The 20,842-nt window shown below is 47.3% G+C and overlaps 1 protein-coding gene across 2 annotated transcripts; it reads left to right on the forward strand.

Annotated features, from left to right (window-relative positions):
* Positions 1 to 4,017: 4,017 nt before the first annotated feature.
* Positions 4,018 to 19,980, forward strand: GJA5 (gap junction protein alpha 5). 2 transcript variants are annotated; one of them, XM_057310328.1, is made up of 3 exons: positions 4,025 to 4,167; positions 13,630 to 13,686; positions 17,823 to 19,980. In XM_057310328.1, exon 3 carries the CDS (start codon positions 17,855 to 17,857, stop codon positions 18,929 to 18,931), a length of 1,077 nt encoding a protein of 358 aa, XP_057166311.1. In that variant the 5' UTR covers positions 4,025 to 4,167; positions 13,630 to 13,686; positions 17,823 to 17,854; the 3' UTR covers positions 18,932 to 19,980. The 2 variants fall into 2 exon arrangements, with proteins under 2 accessions (XP_026344898.1, XP_057166311.1); XM_026489113.4 differs by lacking the exon at positions 13,630 to 13,686 and having other exon boundaries at positions 4,018 to 4,167.
* The last annotated feature ends 862 nt before the right edge of the window (positions 19,981 to 20,842 follow it).

The raw sequence follows: 20,842 nt of genomic DNA on the forward strand, positions 1-20,842 counted from the left end.
ATCAAAGGCTTGTAATAAATGCACCTTGCCCTTTCTCCTTCACTAAAGCACAACAAAGAGATCACGCTGTATGAACCTGTTTTCCAAAAGATTTTTTTCCCTCACTGTTGGTGGGAATGCAAGCTGGTGCTGCCACTCTGTATGGAGATGCCTCAAGATGTTAAAAATAGAGCTACCCTATGACCCAGCAATTGCACTACTGGGTATTTACCCCAAAGATACAGATGTAGTGAAAAGAAGGGCCATATGCATTGGGGCGCCTGGGTAGCACAGTCGTTAAGCGTCTGCCTTCGGCTCAGGGCGTGATCCTGGCGTTCCGGGATCGAGTCCCACATCAGGCTCCTGGGCTGGGAGCCTGCTTCTTCCTCTCCCTCTCCCCTGCTGTGTTCCCTCTCTCGCTGGCTGTCTGTCACATAAATAAATAAAATCTTTAAAAAAAAAAAAAAAAAGAAGGGCCATATGCAGCCCAGTGTTCACAGCAGCCATGTCCACAATAGCCAAACTGTGGAAGGAGCCAAGATGCCCTTCAGCAGACGAATGGATAAAGGAGATGTGGTCCATATATACAATGGAATATTACTCAGCCATCAGAAAGGATGAATACCCATCATTTGCATTGACATGAATGGAACTGGAGGGGATTATGCTAAGTGAAATAAGACAATTATCATATGGTTTCACTCATATGTGGAATATAAGGAATAGCACGGAATACCACAGGGGAAGGGAGGGAAAACTGAATGGAAAAAAATCAGAAAGGGAGATCAGCCATGAGAGACTGTGGACTCTAGGAAACAAACTGAGGGTTTCAGAGGGGAGGGGGGTAGGGGGATGGGATAGTCAGGTGATGGGTATTAAGGAGGGCATGTGGTGTGATGAGCACTGGGTGTTATATAAAACTAATGCATCATTGAACACTACATCAAAAGCTAATGATACAGTGGCTAAGTGAACATAATAAAAAAAAACTTTTTTTAAAGATTTTTTTTTCCTCACCTAACTTTTTTATATCATCATGCATTGGGGACAAATACATATTGAGTACTGCCATTTATACTAATTGTTTTGTCTATATAGTTGACTAGAATGCCAGCTTGCTGTAAACAAAAGATGGCCCTTCTCTCCTACTTAGCATAGGCTGGGCCCATAGGAGTGGCCAGTGAATCTTTGTCTGGGAGACCCTGAGGCATGGTTCATATGATCTTTAGAAGATCATCTTTCTGTCTTTTCATCTCCTAGTAGAAAAAGGTGAAGAGTGCCTCACACAAGCCTGGCACGTAGTAAATGTTGAGTGAAGTCTATTTTGACATCCCACTTTTATAGCCTTTCCCTTACAGGTATTGTTGACCAATTCTTTGGCTTCCTCTCTAAATCCTCTCTCAGTTTCTTCATATTTTTTCATGTGTGACACCACTTTGTAAGACCCTGTCTTAAGCTGAATGTGAGGATGAAGGGGAGGACATGGCAGACCCTCAGTTTCCACCCCTGGCCCTGGCCTGACACCTCCTTTTCTGGGGCATTGTGCATCTCCTCATGGCATCCTTAGATAGGTGGTGACAGCCAGATTCAGCCCCTTTGAATGATCGTCTGGGATCCATAGCCCAAATGACATTTTTCTTAATTTTGTCAAAGTTCTTACCTGAGCCTGGAAGAGACCCAGGTGAGAAATAAACCAGACTTCTGAAGGCCTTACCAAAGCAACGTAGCTTTGAGCCATCGAAATGCACTAGGTACCATCATGAGCACAGGGCCTGCTTGGAGAGCTGCTCCACTTCACTGTGTTAGGATGATCTGAGTTTGAAACCTCAGTCTTCTCCCAGTACTGACTCGGACTTCCTGGGTCACCTCTAGCCACCCATCCTGTTTCTTCACTGCCCTATTTTGCTACCTGCCATGCAGGGTGGGGGCATCTGCCTTCCTTGCCCTGTGCTCTATCCCAGATCGTGGGTGTACCTACAGCTTGGCAGTTCTTCCCCTCTGGGCATTCAGAGGAAAAATGGCGTTCTCCCTTCATCCCCAGCCATAATTCCAGCTAGACTCTCCTTTGGCAGCCAGGGATCTAGGAATTAATACTTCACTAACCCTCCCCACTCTCAGATTATCTTTCAACAGAGACGAATGTGTTCTTTAACTGGCCCATCTCCTTGGTGGAGATAATAAGGTGATTCCAGGAGCCCGCATGTTTGCTAGAGTAGCTGGGATGTAAGGACAAAGCCATCGTGTAGGGATGATCTCTGTTGTGGAGAAGAAACCAGTGTCACCAAAGCTTTCTATGGTTTCACATGCTAAATTCTCTCCTAGGAGTTTGGCCCAGCCATGGTAAGTACAGGCAGGAGACTGCAAAGGTATTGATCGTGCAGTCACATGCACGGCAGTTAGTACGCATCAGACATTGTCCTAAGTGCTTTACACATACTCATTAGTCCTCACGACAACCCTAGGAGGTAGTTATTATTATCCTCAATTTATAAAATTAAGATGCACAGAGGTTAAGTTAACTTGCTCAGTGTTACATAGCTAGTGAGTGGTAGAGCCCCGACTCAAACCCAGACAGGCTGGCCCCAGAATCTGCTCTGATGCTACATAGGGGAAAAAAAGGGAGTGAAACTCTGACTACGGATCCAGAATCCAGAATTTGTTTTCGATAGGGCTGTTGCCTCCCCGGACACAGGAAATTTGGCCCCACATTCTCTCTCCTCTTGCTGACCCTACGCTTATTCACCCATGAAAAATATCACCGCTAAAGAAACAAACAGCTTTTGCAAAATGTTGGAATACATGTGAGCAGTGCTATGTGTGACGGTGATAATGTGAAGCAAAGAAATGGATCTGGGTTCTGGTCCTGCCTCTGCCACTTACTTTACTGTGTGTGACGCTCGCTAGTGGCCTCTCTGAGCCTTAGTTTCTATGGCTGTTTCAGATGATTTCTGGGGTTTTCTTCTCGCTGACACAACACATGGGCTCTTGGTCGTTGGTCTGTCTGGGTTTAGTCCAGTCACAGCAACCTCTGTTGTTGATATCTGTCACACTCTGCCTCAGTCCATGGCTAAGTGCTTAAGTTGAGGAGTTGGGAATGAGGGGAGTTTGAGAGGAGAGATGCCTTCCAGTTTCTGAATTTGCTCGCCTGTGATATATGATCTAACAAGAGATAAGCTTACTTCTATCTCCTGGATTCCAGCTGGGGGACCTGTATGCTTTTGTGAGAGGAGCACAGAGGTGAATTTTGGCTTTGACTCAAACTTCTGATCTCGACCCTACCATTTACCAACTGGGTCACCATGGTTGAATTTCCTCAAATGTAGGAATGTCTACTACTTAGGATTGGAAACTGGAATGATTAAGTGAAATAAAAATGGAATATATATACATATTTTAGCCCAGTGTTGGGCACATAGAAGGTGTTCTCTTTTCTTTAGAGAAGAGGGAGAGAGGAGTATGATCCTGGTCAGTGCCGGTGCCCTCTCCCTGTCCTTTGGAGCTTTCAGTTACCCCTGGTATCTATTCTGAGTGCTGGAGCTCGTGAGTTGTGAGATTGTTTCCTATGCTAGCTGCTGCTCAGCTCACTGATGGGGACATAGTGGAGGTCCCAAAAAGACCTGTTCCATGAAGAAGCACTCTTTTTCTCTGATAGTAGGAAAAGAATGGAGAAGAGAAATCTTTTGGGTAATGCCAGTTTTCCCCCTGATGCCCCATTACAGCCCTGGCCAGAGGAGCCTGGGGAGGCTCTGCGGAGACTAGGGAAGCAGTGTGTCACCCGCCGGCCCAACGGAGAGGGAGGACGCCAGGACTGTGGCGGCAATGACAGTGGAGGGCAGCGGGGGAGGAGAAAGGCTCCGTCGTCTCTTCTCTCCGGGAGAGGAGAGTGGTGAGAAGAGACTGCGGAGGGGGGGGGGGGGTAGAGGGAAGAAAACTTGTGAAGCGAGCAAAGATTCTAAGAGCACGAGGGAGAGCGGGGAGGGAGGGACCTGGGGGGAAGGGGGTGGAGAGTGAAAGAGTAGGAAGAAGTGGGAGGAGGGAGGGCGACAGACACGGAGTCAAAAGGGGGTGGGAGAGCAACTGACAGGCTGAGTGAGAGCCGGGAAGAGTGGGCAGGCAGCGGAGGAGGCAGCCAGGAACCCAGGACTGGGGAACCCCGTGGAAATTCCAGAGAGGAGGACCAGGGAGAAGGTAAGGAGAGACTCGCTTTTAAGAGATGAAACTATCAGTTGGTGGGAAGGAGCCCGAAGAGACAGCCTTGAGTTCCAGGCTGGAGAACAACAGAGCTCCTTCTCTGTACCTGGGGGCTTATTCCCTGCCCCTCACTAGTCCCTGCAATGGTGAGATTGGGATATATGGAGAAGGATGGTTGTGAAGCAGCGGATAAATTACTCACTTGATTTATAAGGAGCTGTAGAAATGTGAGTGGAGAGCCCTTGGAGTTGGTCTACCTCTGGCGGAATTGCTGCCCTCCAGGGGCATCTTCCAAGCAGCTCAGCGGTCCATTTCCAAGAACTTTGGTTAAGATGAAATTGGCCCTTTAAAAACAAAAACCATCACTGTTTTATGGTGCTTCCTCTAGGCTTGGAATCTTTTTTTGAACTGCTTTCCGCAGCATCTAGGGGAGTGTTTTGATTTTTCCCCCCTAAGGCATGTTGGATGGTTTAAAAATATTCCCTGCTTAGTTTCCTGCAAAGTATCATGTCCCCGCTGTGCTCTGTGAGCACTCTGGCCTGCCACTCACTGTCGCGGCTGTCGGAGGAAAGTGGCTGGTGAAGACTCAGAGTGGAAGTGGGGAGAGGTGTCCACTGAAGGCCCCTTTTCCTCCTGGGTACGGGGTGAGGTAAACGGCCGCAGGGCACAAAGATTTCTGTCAACTCCTTGACTTCTCTTCTGAGCATGTGGTGAAAGAACCCAGACTTGGGGTTGAGACTCCTGGGTTCTTGTGCCCTGAGAGGCTGTGTGTCCTTGGCCCAGACACTTCCCCCTTCTGGGTCTCAGTTTCCTCATCTAGAAAATGAGGGGTTTGCGGGGTGCCTGGATGGCTCAGTTGGTTAAACACGCCACTCTTGATCTTGGCTCGGGTCTTGATCTCAGGGCCGCGTCTACTCCAGCGTGGAGTCTACTTTTAAAAAGAAAGAAATGGGTTTGAAGTAGAAGGATGCCTACAGTTCCATTCAGCAGTAACATTGTACAAGGTTATGATTCCTTAGGCCCAAATATACCTCAGAATCATGAAAAAGGGAAGCTCGACACAAGGATTTTACATCTGTACTGTGCCCTTGTTCACTTTTAACTCGATTCCCCCTCCCAGTATGCCATCATAATGGAGGGATTCCTGGTTTTTCTTCCTCAGCACCTCACAAGGCTCTCGCACACTGGGTCCGACTGGTCTGAGAAAAGGAAGGGCAGAGTTAGGAGAGTGAGGAGCACTGGACAAGGAGTCAGGAGACCCAGGAGAAATCTAGCAAAACTGGGGAGGAGACAAAAGCCAGTATGTGCAGGTGTAGCACCCTCGTTTGCCAGGTGGCGTGGCTCAGCACTGGGGACACAAGCTGGTATTTATAGGTACCCCAGTCTGACTTTCATATCAGCGGGCCTTCATCTTTTCCACCCAAAGCCTCCAGAGCCCCAGCTCAGCCCAAGAACCAGATTCACTGCTCTCTAGGGACAGCTCTGAACTTTCCACCTTCCGGCAGGTTCCCCAGGGCAGTGGAGCTGTGGAGCCTGCTCCCCTGGCCATTCCTCCACGTCTTTTCCTCACTCAGCAGCTACCAAGGAGCCGTCCCCTGACCACAGTGCGCATGGTGGAGAAAACCCAGGGGTGTGTTTCCTGGCTTCCAAACGGGTACCCTCTGGCCATCCCCTCACCCAGATACATGAAGTTCATCGAGCCACGGCAGTAACACAGTCATGTTGCCCTGCTTTGCTGCCTTAGAACCCCATGGACGTTCATGTTGTTGTTCCCTAGCTGCCTCACTCCTGTCCCCTCTCCTATCCTGGCCAAAAGTCCTAGGCATTAGGACTGGAAGAGGTCTGTTACATTGCCTGTACACTTCTTCGACTAATAGGGAAAACAAAGCCCAGGAAAGGAAAGTGACCCATGAGGGATGACGCAGTGAGTCAGGTCAATTTGGTTGGGAGAATACCCTGCTCTGCTCACTTATGCCTAGGCTCCTTCTGACTTCTGCCCCAGCTGCGTTTTCTGAGCCTCCATTTCTCTCCAGGACTCCCTGCTTCTTCCATTTAAGTATCTCTATGATTTTGTTTTCTGGCAGGAACACTCACTTGCCCACCTGCTCCTCACCGTCTCTGTTGGCTGTTGGGGGGTGCATGCAGTGGAGGGTTCTGGGCTCTGGCAGCCAGCAGGGCTACCACAGTGCAGCCTGGCACCTTGGGGACTGGCTGATTCCACTGCAGCCAATGAAAGCTGGACAGGGAGCCTGTCTGCCTGGATCAGTCAGGAGACCTTCAGTCCTCAGGGCCAGGGACACCCAAGGCACAGGCTCTGCTCCCTGTCTCAGGGAAGACCTCCCCCACCTGGGATTCTAGCAGGCCTCTGTGCCAGCTGGCCTCACCTTGGGCTTGAGCATTGAGCTGACCAAAGAGGAGAGATGACCCTCTTTCCAGGAAAGTTTCAGGTCTCCTAGAAAAGAAACTGATTCCCTTTCTATAGTCAGATTCTTGGAGAATGACAGCTTGATGCCACTTTTTGATTCAGTTGTTTCTGGGTATTAGCAAATCATGGGAAAAAAATATTCAGCCTTCAACAATCCACTCACTTTCATAAGGAAAGGGAGTTAGGAGGTCTCAGAATCAGAGGTATTAAAATAGCACAGAGGGATCTTAGAGTTTCTCTAATTCAGGGATTGGGCAGAAGGAAGAGTCTGGGCATCTGGAATCACATTTGGGTTAATCAGATTTCAGCTGTGTGACCTGGGGTAAATTATTTAATGTCTCTGAGCCTCAGTTTCTTCATCTGGTTAATAAATGGCTTCCTTGTAAGATTTTATGAAGATTAAATAAAATGATGTACAGGTTTCCCCATTATCCAACATTTGCTTTATGCCATTTCACTTTTACAAAAGATCTACATTATAGCACCTGTTTTCACTGATGGAAATCTGAAAGAGGATTTTCGTGTTTATGAAATGGTCATTGTATCTTTGCTTTACGCTATTTCGGCTTACAGCTGGTTTCATAGGAATACTGTACTTTTTTGTATGGTGGGGGAAACCTGTATTTAAAATGGTTATTATATATTAAGTGCTCAATGAACAATAGAACAATAGGGTAGAATCCAGGTTACCTGGTTCTCAGCCCGTTTCTTTGAACTACATCTCGTTTGACTTAAGAGCCTTCCCACAATGAAGGCTCACCATGACATGTAATTCTGAGAAGGTACTGCTTGGTTTTTATGAGCACAGATTTTTTCTGGGACTATGCTGACATCTAAGCTGGGGGTCAGAAAATCTAGCTTTCCCTTTCAGCTTTGCCACTAACTTGCCATACTATTGCAATTGGTCAAGTCACAAACTCCTCAGATGTTCTAACTTAGCAACCATCCAACTCAATGGCTTTCTTCTACACATGAGCCAACTGAGGCTTGGTAGGGCGGGGGGTGGGGGGGATGTCTCATCTAGAATCATAGAGAAACAGCTGGGACTCAGAAGAGCCTCTCTTTCAAGGTCACAGATAACTTCCAGGATCTAAATCCATCCTGGCATCTTCACGATTCAGAACTTCAGGAGGGGTCCCATGTGGTTAGGGGTCGGGATGGCCCTTCTCCAAAGGTCACTGATTTCTCTTCCAAGGAGAACTGAGGCAGCTTCAATCCTACCCTGTGGATGTGCCTTTGGATTGGTTGGTAATCAGATTCAGAAGTGCTACAGCTTTTCAGAAGGCAGGAATTACATGAAGCACACCTTTTATGATGTGGACTCATATGGAGTCCATCTCTAGGCCCAAAGGCTTGACTTAAAGAAAAGTCCGGAACCAGGCTGGACCAATTACAAGAATGAGAGGGGCTTGATCTGAGTGGGGCCCTGTACCTCCTTCTTCTCCACACTTGCCCCCAACGGTCTGCATGCCTAGTGAAATAACAAAGGTACAGTGAAATTAATATCCTTCCCGTCACCCATGTTTTCCTCACCTCCGCCAGTCACCTTCCCCACCTAGTGCCCCATGAGCATTCTTGTTGGGTCACTCTAACCAGCCTGCTGCACTGCCAAATTCTGCATCAGGTTGGCTAGTTGGATCATGCTTGGGAGGAGTCTTTACTGGAAATGTCGGAAAAGAAAACAAGGAACTAACCTGATTGTCTACTATGTGCCAGATACTGTTGGAGGCGCTTCCACACGTCCGCATACTGTTGAATCCCCATGAGTAAACATTCTCTTTTTTCAGATGAGGAGGAAACAGAGAGGCTGAGTGACTTGCCTAAGGGCACATAACTGGAGTGGGGGCAGGATTCAAATCCCACTACTCCTTAGGAAGCACGAGGCCCACCTCCTATTTTTGTTTCAGTTGTTCTTGTTATGATTTGACATCAATGGAACACCAGAGCCTGTTGTTTGGCCAGCCGAAAACCCGGCAGTAGACACGGCTGCAGCCAAGAGCACTTAGTGGCTAAAAAAGGAAATAACTTTCTATATGTGAATTCTGGCCAAATGGTGGCAGATGCTGAAGAGTCTGGGAATCCTGACCACTGTGGGCTGAGGGCTTCGATGGAATCATTAATTCTAGGAACAGCATATGCAAGGGATGGCCAGCCAAGGAGCCAGGGGCTCAAAGGAAAAACCCTGGGCCTCTTATGGGAGAGTGGGAAAAGCCCTGCTGGGGGAGTTCAGAGACTGGACAGAGTTCCAGCCACAGGTTTGTCACCAGCTGTCAGGGTTAGGGCCTCTTTGATTTTCTTTCCCTTTTAGAGACACAACGGGAAGGTAGGCTTTGGAGTCAGGAAGACCGGCTGCATGTCCCTTACTCAGCATTTGCTACCTCTGAGCCTCAGTTTTCTCTGCTGTAAAATGGCATAATAATTACTTTCCTAGAAGAATTAGTATAAAGGTTAAAAGTATAGTTGTAAAATGCTTCACACATGGAAAACGCTCAACTTAGTGGTATCTGTTAGCCCTATTACTTAACTTCCCTGGACCCTGGTCTTCAGCTTGCCTAAATATAAGGGATTGATTTTCATTGATGTCTAGATTCCTTTCAGCTCTACCATACTATGCATATATGACAAATGGTAGAAATAATAAAGAAATCTGAGTGTCTCATAAATATAATTTTCGTTAATAACTGCATAGGTTTTAATCAACCTTTGGGGGTAATTAATAAGGACCTCCCAATATTTCATTGTAATCAAATATCTCCATTTGCCACCACCTCCCACCCACTTCTTATAAATATTTCTTCTTCCAACAATTTAACAAGAAAATTACTTATCTCAGCATAATTCTCCTTCTCCACTTTGCTCCCTTCCACCTTCTTGGCTTTGAAACAACAGTCTGCCAGCAGAGTGTTTCTGAGTGGACCACTCTGTCCTTGCTAGAATAAAATAATGAAATTGTAAGAGAGGTTAATTATCTGCCGTTGGCTGGAGTCAAAGGAAAGCTAAAGTGACACTTCATCTCCTCCATCTGTGTCCTTCCGCCTCTTTCTCATCTTGTCTCCCTCTCCCCTCTTCAGTGATTAAGGTTCAAGAGTGGAAGCCCCCACTGGACTTCTGAGAAAGTTGCCCACACAGCCTAGCTCAATAGCTGTAGCTGTATTACCTGCCTGATTGTTTTACCTGAGGTTGAAGAGGCTACCCCAAAACTCAGTCAGGAAAGGAGTAGAAATTCTAAATGTGGGAATTACCCCCAAGCATTTACAAATCAACTCCCGATTCTAACAGTCACCTTGAAAACATCCCTGCAGCACTCACCTTACGTCAAAGTGGCCAGCCTCTGACTGGTAAGGATTTTTAAAGAAAGGAACTTTAGGTGATTTAGATGGAATCTGGCACAGTTGTTAAGGCAGGTGTATTGCTGTCAGACAAGACCAGAGCTGGGTTTGGTGTCAACTCCACCACTTACCAGCAAGTCCCCGTCGAGTGACGTTGCTCAGTCAACCTTCCTGAGCCCGTATAAAGGGGACGGGGATGATCCCTACTTGCTCGAGTTGTTGAGACAATCAAATGAGAAAAAATATATCAAGAAACTTGTGGAATGTCTGGCACATAGTGAGATCTCAATAGCTTAATTTTATTATTATCATTATCACCAGATTCAAAGTCTCTTGTGTGTAACTTTAGGTAGACTAGAAAATGGAGCTGAGACTCTCCAAGGATAATGAAGATTGCTGAAGTAGCTGAAGATCAAGACCACTTTCTCATGCAATCCTCCCTGCATCTCTCCATTTTAGTGAGAAACTGTTGGGGGGAGGGGAAATCAGAAAGACGTGTATTCATGAATAAGGTACAAAAGAGTTCTGAGATGATGTTATACTTAGTACTTTACTTTATAAAGCCACCTTTGATGTCTGGTTTAGCACAGGAGCTCAATAAACACTTTCTGAACTGAGCTGCACTGACGTGAAACTGTGTCCAAGGATCCTTGAAGTGAGGCCCTTTGGGTCCTTTCACAACAGAATTCTCTTAATTGGGAAGCTCTGTGCCACATTCCATTGTGGATGAGCGGAATTATAGCGTGGGCCCAGACTGCTGTTATTATTACTGTGAATAACAACCTTTATCGAGAGCCAGAGATCTGTTAGATAATGTACAGAACGTGTGTCATTGTCCAGAATTAGACTCAGACTCTCTGGAGTGGTCTTATAATCTAATTTTGACAAACTTGAGTGAGCGCCCCAGTGATCTGTAGGGTGGAAGTGGAGAAGAAATAGTCCACAGTGAGCGGACGTCTCTGCTCTAGACCCAGCCAGTCCTGCTCTGCTGAGCCGAAGGTGCTGTCACAGGCAGAGGGAAGGCTCAGCGGCTTCTGTCTTCCTGGTGTTCTGGTCAACACAGTCATTGTGCAGGTGCCCCAAGGTCACTTCCCAGGGAGTCCCTCTATTGGCATTAGGTGTTTTGAGTGAGCTGAACACAGTAATTCATTTACTGTAGTTGATTTTTTTAAAAGTGCACAAATCAACCTACCGGGTGCAAGGCACAATCTTAAGCACTAAGAGGGAGGAGAGGGCAGGGGGACTTGGGAGGAGGACACAATGATGAACAGATATGGGGCTTGTCTTCAAGGAGCTCAGGGTAGGGTTGGAGAGAAAATACACAGCCAATAGAGCAAATAATTCTCATTATGTATTTGAAACCCCAGTGGTTTTACAGTTCAGTTCAAGGCCCAGCTGCTGACTTGGGGTGGTGGGACACAGAAATTAGAAAGGCTACTATGTGTGGCTCCAGAGGACAGAATTAGAATCAATAGAAGAGAATTTTCAAGGCATCCCTATAGTATCTTCTTACTCCCTTGCAATATGCTTTCTTGAGCAGAAGAGACAGGGTGCTGTTTCAGCAGTGTGCTGGATGGCACCTGTCACCTGCAGCCTACGTAGTTTATGCTGCAGCCACTACTAAAGGACAGCCGCAAGCAGGGTGATTATTGACTGTGTCGTGCTTTCTGTCCCCACCCCACTTGAGGGCTTTGTCCCATTAGGGTCTGCCCACAGGAGCAAGATATGTACTCAACATGGTCTATTGTAGGGGTTGAGAACTACTCTAAACTCGAAGGTATGGCCTCCAAAGCTCTCCCTAATCTGCCTCTGCCTATTCTGCAGACTACCTCCCTGTTCTGCTCATTGTCCTCTAATACCATGCTGGGTTCACTCGGTGGATTTGTTCATGTGGTTGCCTTTGTCTGGAATGCCCTTATCTCTCCTGTACCTCTCCTCTCCCCCCAACTCCTCTCCTCTACAAACTTCACTTCCACCTAACTCCTACTCAAGGGTTGCCTCTTTGGGGAATCCCAGTATATTTGCACATTTGGTTTAGTTTGTCCCTCACTGGACAGTGATTTTCTTCAACATAGAGTCTAACTGATCTTTGGATCCCTAACTTCTACTGCATAAGCGGACACTCAGTAAATGTTTGTGAAGGTGAACTGAATTGTTCTTTCCCATAATCCCCTCAGCATCCCACCCAGTCCTGGTCACATCAAGGGAGCATCATAAATATTTGCTTGATTGCTTAAAAACTGACTGCCAGGCTTTATCACTAAATGGCAGTCATGTCTCAAATAACTCAATGCCCAGGGTACAAAGGAACTTTTGAAGTTCTGAACTGGGGAGGCATAAGAATTAATGGGCTCCACCCTTAGAAGGAAGATGGAGGGAAACTTTCTGGTGTGCACCAGACCTAATAAGAAACTCTGGAGTGGTCTAGGTTCTACCTCCATTTGTCTTCATTTCTTGAGCAAATCTCCTACCTTCTGTAGATGTCTCCTTCTCTGCAAAACAGAGGCAATAACCATCACTCCACAAAGTGGTTATGAGGATTCTTCCATTCAACAATAAAAATTGAGTATCTATGTGTCCTGAAGATAGTCAGTCATGAACAAAACAAATGTGGTCCCACCCTCTTGGAGTGAACAAGAGAAGGGAGGAGAAGCACATCTTGAACTGTATAAGGTTTTATTTATTTATTACTTTTTTAAGAGAGGGGGTGAGAGAGAAAGAGAGGTGGGGCAGGGAGGGAGGGAGAGGGAGAGAATCTTAAGCAGGCTCCACACCCAGCACAGATCCCAACACAGGGCTCCATCTCACAACCCTGAGATCACGATCTGAGCTGCAATCAATAGTTGGCTGCTTAACCAACTGAGCCACCCAGGTGCCCCTATAAGGTTTTCTTTTTTATTGCTGGACTTAAGGAAGATTTGAGCCTCCCTAGGATCACTTTGTAATCTTACTGCTAGATCAAACATTTTTTTCAATCATTGGGAAAGCATTTATTATGTACCTAATGTGAGAACTTAATGCAAAAAGAATACAAAGTAGAAGACAGGGCTTTTGACTTTGAGAAGTCTATTATTCATTTGAAGGGAAAAGCTGTTAAATCCTTGAGGGCAGGAATCATGCCTGGTTTTATTAATTCAACAGGTATCATTGAATGCATAATATGTGCCAGGTCTGGTGCCCCGTAGATATCATTTTCAGTACCCAGAATAGTGGTAGGCACATAGCAGGGACTCAAAAAAGTACTTGTGGTTTGGCTGATAGAAAATTTTGGAAAATTGGCACAAGGCAACATATAAGTGTGAATGTATCCTACATGTTGAACAGTAATTTGGAGTCTTTATTGTTCAGGATACTTCAAAATGGGCTGAGATCAATTTGAGAAAAGAATTCTCCATTTCTACCCAGATCTGTGGGATCAGAGGAGGAGGTCCTATCTATGAATTTATGTTAACCTAGGACGCGCTAAGTTGGTTTTCTTTGAAAACATTGGCTGTGTAGGGAGGCAACAATGCTAACACTAGACTGGGAATGTAGGTATCTGAATTTTATTCGTAGTCATATTATACGCAAAGTAAGGGAATAAAATGATCCATGCTCATTATACACAAAAGCCCCCCTTTGGCCCTTTCCCTCTTATCCAAGCACCATGGCACTATTACTAAACAAGTTCCTTGGTGACTCTTCCAAATGTTTGTTTTGTCCCAGGATGTGACATGTTGAAAGAAGATGCTGAAGGTGTTGGAGTGAAGAAACTACAGAGTGGTGATGTTCTCATCTGGGTTCTAGGGACCGTCTCTTGCCTTGGGGATTTCAGAACTTATATCACTTGCAAAGGGCTGTAGAATTCAATTACCCAGGGCTCCTTAGGGGGCCCTGAGCTAATGAGGCCCTTCCCTACCCCCCTAAGCCAGAGTCAGCCTCCTGCCATGTGTTTCCATAGCACTTCCCTAACGTTAACACACATCAGGCTTTATTGCAATGTGTTTGATCTTTCCCCTTCGTTAAGAGATATAAAGGCAGTTAAGTTCAGTAAAGTCAGAGATTCTTTTGTCTTTTTAACTGCTGTGTCTTTAGTGCCTTGCATGATACCTGGTAACCACTCATATTAAATGGATGAATGAAAGTGAAGGACTTTGTAGGTAGAGGGGATACAAGGAGCTAAGACAAAGGGGTGAGAAGGTGTGGGCAATGTACGTGTGTATGGAGAGTCATGTAGCCTAAGTATGCAGTATGTGAGAGGAACAGGGAAGAAGGTAGGATGAAGCTGTGCTGGGGAGGATCTCAACTACAAGTTAAAGAGTCTTAACTTTATAAGCAGAAGCAGTAGGAAGGCAGTGAAGATCACAGCTAAAGCAGTGAGGTATATTATTACCATTGTACTTGATAGAATTTATTCATGGCATGGGCAGCTTCCTCTGCCCCTCCTAACACACTTCCTGCCAAGAAACGGATAATAATCTACAAAGCATTTTATATGCTCTACACCCAGTAAACTCAATGGGTATCTAATCTACATATTTCTTTGGCTGAGGTTGTGGGGGACCTGAAGGGACCCAGTTTAGCTGGGAAACTGACTTTCATACTATAAACTGAGCAGCTGGTACATGGTAGCAATTTTAAGTTTCTGTGCCCTCGCCTGGGTCATCCAGGAAGTCACAAATGAGACTTGTCCTGCACCGTATTTGCTGCCACCCCCACCCTGTCAGCTAGTCTCTCTGTTCCCTCCCCATGAGGCAGGCTATCTGATGTCACTGTTTTTCTCCTCTTCCACGATGTTCCTTTCTAGTACCTGTGTTTTCCTCCTTCCAGGTGGGATTCCTTGCACCACAAGTGAGGGGGTCAGCAGTCAAGCCTCTTGACAGACCAGACCAAAGCGTCACATTCTTTGCCTGGCCCTATTTTTAGATCTCCTGGGGGACTTGCAAGGAATGAGCATCAGAGTCAGAAGATCAGGGGAAAAGTCTTCAGGGATTGAGCACAGTTTGGAAAACTTGCCCCCAATTTTTGAAGAATATGACATTTGTCTTTCTTTCTTTTTGTTTCTTTTTTATTTCCATTTCTGTTTCCCTTTCACTTTCTCCCCTTCTGCTCTTACACGTGTTTCTCTCTTCTTTGTAATGCACTTCTCTCTACTTTCTTTCTCTCTCTCCCTCATTCTCTGTTCCTGTCTTCCCCCACCACTTTCCTTGCTAGTAAAGGCTGCCTTTTATTCTTTAGTTCTTATATGCTTAGCACTGCGCTAAGTGCTTTTTATACATCACCTCATAACACTGGAGTATCCTCATTTTGCAGATAGGGAATTTGAGATACAGATCCAGTAGCTTCTCCAAGCTCAGCGATATTAATAGGGATTTGAACTCCACTTAGCTACCCCCAAACTATATTCTCTTAACCACTACATGGTCTCTCTTTTTCCATTCCCAACTCCCGCTTGTCTTTTCCCTCTTTTTGCTCCTCCTCTTCCCTTCTCTCCCTCTCCTTCTCCCCCTCCCCTCTCTCAGACACTCAGCACATCCTGGTCCCTGCACATGTGTGGATGGCCCTGAAGGTGCTGAACACTATGCATGTGCCTAGAAGAGATGACAGACCATTCAAACTCTTATCTAATCATCCTTTTTCCTTTTGAGCAAACGCTCCACAATTTTCCACATTTGGAGGCTAAGGGAGGGGGAGCCTTCACCAACTAAGGGAAAGGGCAGGTGTCTGATCACAAACCAGAAGAAAGGCCTCAAGACCTGGATGAGTCTTTGATATGGAGGGGGACAGAGATAAGGCCCTTTCCACTCATGTGTGGACTCTCAGGGTTGGGGAGCAGGGGCCTGGAAGAACAGGGCCAAGAAGCTGGTCTCTGTCAAGGTCTCAACTCAGGAGTCAAGGAAGCCTGCACCATGAAATATGGCACCCCACCCTGTCCTTCCTTATTTGCATAAAGAATGCTAGGATAGGAACCAGGAGCATATTGGCAGCAAAGATGTGAAGGTCAAGGTTTGAACTTGACAATCTCTAAGATCCCATTAGATTCTGAGGTTTTATAATTACAAGAAGGGAATATTTATGTTCAGTTCCCTCTTTTTTTTTTTTTTTTTTGTCATTCTGTTGATTAGGATTGGTTAGAGGTTTAAGACATAAGAACATTTATTGCTCATCAAATAAGAATTCTGGAGGTAGAAGATTCAAGAGCTGATTCAGAGGCCTCCCAACATTGGTTGGCATTTCTGAGAATCTCTGGACAGCTTCAGACATCTTGGCTCAAATAGCCCTGTCCATGGGCAGGAAGTAGTGGAGGTGGCGGGGTGGAGGGACGGGGAGGACCTCCAGTGAGTCTCCCTCCATTTACTGGGGGATGGAAAAACAGTTTCTAGAGCACTCCCTCTACATTAGACTCTCACCATACCTTGCTGACCAGATCTAACTGCAGTGGAGACTGAGAAAGTGAAATCTGGCCTTTTCACCCTGCTAATGCGATGCAGACAAAGAATAGGGAACTGATTTGCCATACCAGAGTCTGCCACGCTTCATTCACTCAACTAAGATTTACTAAGCACCCACTCCAGGCCAGGCTCTGGGCCAGGGATCGATGATACAGAGGAAAAGGCAATCTCTGTTCTCAAGGAGCCCCTACTAGAAGAACACAGACAGGCAGAAGGCCACAAAACAAGAAGGCAGGTGCTAGGAGGGAACTGAGTGTCCCTAGGACCACCACAGGAGCTGGAGAGGCTCAGCTTGAAGGAGCAGGGAGGGCTGGAGGGAGCCATGACTGGGTTAAGTTCTGAGGGTTGATAGGATTTAGCTAGGGGTGAGGGGGCATGTAGGAGGTAGCTGGGAAGAAGGCATCTGGGAATCTTCCGGGATGTGGCTTGGCAGAACAAAAGGAACTAATGGGGACAGACAGGAAATAAGGCTGAAGAAGCAGGAAAAGGCCTGCTGAGAGAAGGTTCTATGTGGGACATAATGGTGTGGGGCATTTATTCTGGATGAGGAAGTCTGTGCATGGGACTTCCTGCGGGAGGACAAGCAGCTGTACCCCTGAATGGCTGCACAGCTCTGAGGTATAGGAGACTGGCATTGCCAGCTGCCTACCCACCGGGGGAACCTGAGCACTCATCTGCAGTGCCCAGAGCTGGTGTGGCCCAACACGTTTTTGTTCGCCATCTCCCAGTACAACTGGGGATGGTTCTGAAAGTCAGAGGATGCATTCTGAGAGGCCAGACTTCCCACCCCCACCCTCATTGCTTCCTCTTCACCCAGTTTCACCTTCTGGAACTAAAATAATTCTTTTTCACCTGGTGGCCATTCAAACATATGGAACATTTGAGTTATGATTCCCCAACATATCACCTCATTTAACCCTCACAACTCTAATGCAGCTGTTTTCCATCCCCATTTTACAGACAAGGATGCAGACTAGTGAGGCACATGGCCAGACTCACGAGAGCAGAGAGCAGTCCTGTGTGCTTCCTACTTCACCGGTGTTTCTCCAGGCATGGTCTTCACATGGCCCGCCTCAGAGCAACCTGGCCTGTCTCAGAGTAAGCTGGGCTGCCTCAGAGTAACCTGCACTGCTCAGGGCAGATCGCGGTTCCAGGGACGGCCCCAGACTTCCCGAAGTAGACTCTCTGGAGATAACAGCACAGAACCCACTTGTAACATGCTCCTCAGTTGATTTCTAGATCCATTCAAGTGTGGGAATCACACTCTAATCTTGCTAACACGAGCATTTTTAATCTATTTCCTTTTACTTTTGCTGGCCTGGAAAAAAGAGCTTTTTAGGTGAATTTGGCTCATGAGTCGCACTTTGTTAAAGAATGGATCGGTGGAATCCTAGAGCATGATTGGACCCTCCAGACTTCGCAGAAGCATCCTTCTCCTTTCTCTCTTTCTCTCTGCCCCATTTGCAGAAGTCCTGGTGGCCATCTCCTGCTGAGCCAGGATGGGTGACTGGAGCTTCCTGGGAGAGTTCCTGGAGGAAGTACACAAGCACTCTACAGTGATCGGCAAGGTCTGGCTCACCGTCCTCTTCATATTCCGCATGTTGGTGCTGGGCACGGCTGCCGAGTCATCCTGGGGGGATGAGCAGGCTGATTTCCAGTGTGATACCATGCAGCCCGGCTGCGGGAACGTCTGCTACGACCAAGCCTTCCCCATCTCTCACATCCGCTACTGGGTGCTGCAGATCATCTTCGTATCCACACCATCACTGGTATACATGGGCCATGCCATGCACACGGTGCGCATGCAGGAGAAGCGGAAGCTGCGGGAGGCTGAGAGGGCCAAAGAGGTCCGGGGCACTGGCTCTTATGAGTACCCAGTGGCCGAGAAGGCAGAGCTGTCCTGCTGGGAAGAAGTGAATGGAAGGATTGTCCTCCAAGGCACTCTGCTCAACACCTATGTCTGCAGCATCCTGATCCGCACTACCATGGAGGTGGCCTTCATTGTGGGCCAGTACCTCCTCTATGGGATCTTCCTGGACACCCTGCATGTCTGCCGCAGGAGTCCCTGCCCCCACCCCGTCAACTGTTATGTATCCCGGCCCACAGAGAAGAATGTCTTCATCGTCTTTATGCTGGCTGTGGCTGCACTGTCCCTCTTCCTCAGCCTGGCTGAGCTCTACCACCTGGGCTGGAAGAAGATCAGACAGCGCTTTGTCAAGTCTAGGCAGGGCATGGTTGAGTGTCAGCTTCCTGGCCCCTCTGCTGGCATAGTCCAGAATTGTACACCACCCCCTGACTTCAATCAGTGCCTGGAGAATGGCCCTGACGGGAAATTCTTCAATCCCTTCAGTAACAAGATGGCTTCCCAGCAGAACACCGACAACCTGGCCACTGAGCAAGTGCAAGGTCAGGAGCCGATTCCTGGGGAGGGTTTCATTCACATCCGATATGCCCAGAAGCCTGAGGTACCCAATGGAGCCTCCCCAGGTCACCGCCTTCCCCATGGGTATCAGAGCGACAAGCGCCGTCTCAGCAAGGCCAGCAGCAAGGCCAGGTCAGATGACCTATCAGTGTGACCCTCCAGTGTGGGGGAACCAGGACCAGGTGGGAACAGAGGAAGCTCATAGAGGGAAGATGTGTCCCTACCAACCCCATCTCTCATTCTCATACCTGCTCTGCTCCTTTTGGGCTTCGGATCTCAATGGCATTGCTCATTTATTCCAGAAGGTAGGACCAGAGCTCTTCGAGTGCAGGCAGCGACATGGCTACCCACCCAGGTTGCTGTCCCTTCCCATCCTCTACCCAGTGTACATAGAAGGCTTTCAGATTCTTCAGTCAACAGGGTAGAAGAAAAGGGAACAGAGGTAAATCTAGCCTGGGAGGGATAGCCAGAAGGATAGAATGGCTTTCTATATACCAGCCACATACCAGATGTGTTCTCCAAGTTTCTATGGCTTCCTTCTTCTTTTGATCTGATCACCTTTCTTCTTGCAAGGAAGAGCCCAAAGTTCCCAGCCAATAAAGAGCATCAATCAAGGACTTTACATTAGATGTGGTCTTGAATCTGTTGTCTCCATGGGCCAAACCTTGGAGTGATGGTGAGGTGGCCTTGGGCTGCCCTTGGCTGTCCTCCCTCTACGCAGTCTTACTTAAAAAGAGGTCCTTGGAACTTGACCAGCAGCCTCAACTTTACAAGTGCTTTGGTATGTACCTCTGGCAAATGTCCCACCTTACTGATGCTGCAGCTTTACTTCTGCCAGGGTGACAACTAGCCCATGGGGGTGCAAGCTCCCCCAGGGAGTGACTGTATACACAGGCTCCACTGGAATCCCTGCCACCACCTGTCATCTTGCGGCTCTTTTACAGCTCAACCCGATGATAGAAACCATCCCATCCCCTCCTCCTTTGGCTGTTCACCCAGTGCTCCCTAAAGACCTTATCGACCAGAGTGCCCAAGAAGCCGTCGTCCTCTCTCAGATCCTGACCAGATCACCAGCCACAAAGGCCATTGGAATTTCCCTAGGTCTTATTAAAACAAAGAGGGCATTGTGCTTCTCAGATTCCCTTTGGGAAAAAATAATTCTGCTGTGAAGATAAAAATAAAAAAAGAGAAAATACTGGAAAACGTTTTTTCCCTCCTATTTATTTCCCTTTCTGACTGCCAACTTAGAGTGCCAAGAGGAGGTGTGATGACAGCTATGGAGCTCCCAGATCTCTGTCTCCCTGGAGGGCTTAGCAGGGGCATGGAAGTGGTAAGGGAATCTCCAGCTTTCTTGGCAGGGGCCTCATTTTAGAGCACAGAGATTCCTATGTCTCCCTGATGCTCCTAATGAGACAGCTGGAAAGCAGTGGTGACTGCGGAAAAGCCCTGCCTTCCTGGGGACTGGCCTGGTTTCTCTGTTCAGTCCATCCATAATAGGTGGATACTCAGAAATGGATACCGAGACTTAAAGGGAGATGATTACTTTTTAAAATGCATGCGCGCGCGCGCGTGTGTGTGTGTGTGTGTGTGTGTGTACACTGACAGGGTGTATGAAGGGGAGGGGAGTCTGAAATAAGTAAAGGAAAACTTAGAGGAACTTGTGACTTCCTGCCCTCACCTACAGATGCTGGCAGAGGGGCTGAGCCTCACTGTTTCCAGTGGCATTGGCCTATGCAGATGAGAGGTTGGAGTAGAGGAGGGAGCGCTCAGAAGGAAGCTCAGCCTCTGCCCCCTCCCCATACATCTCCAGGCCCGTCAGCTGATGTTTGGCTGCTATTGGTAGGTGGAGAGAAGGATGAAGGTAGAGAGATGGAAGGGACTGACTGGGACGCTATTTAGGGAAGAATGACTGGTCATCAGAGGTCCCTAGAGAGGATGCCTTTTTTCTATTGTCTGGCACCGGCATTAAGATTCTCTCTCCAAAACAACAACAACAAAAAGACTCTCCTTTCATCTCTGAAATGGGTTTGTTTTGTGAAACGAGTGTTCTTGGATTAGAAATCCT

The sequence above is a fragment of the Ursus arctos genome, unplaced genomic scaffold, assembly GCF_023065955.2.
Source record: "Ursus arctos isolate Adak ecotype North America unplaced genomic scaffold, UrsArc2.0 scaffold_12, whole genome shotgun sequence".
Taxonomy (NCBI): Eukaryota; Metazoa; Chordata; class Mammalia; order Carnivora; family Ursidae; genus Ursus; species Ursus arctos.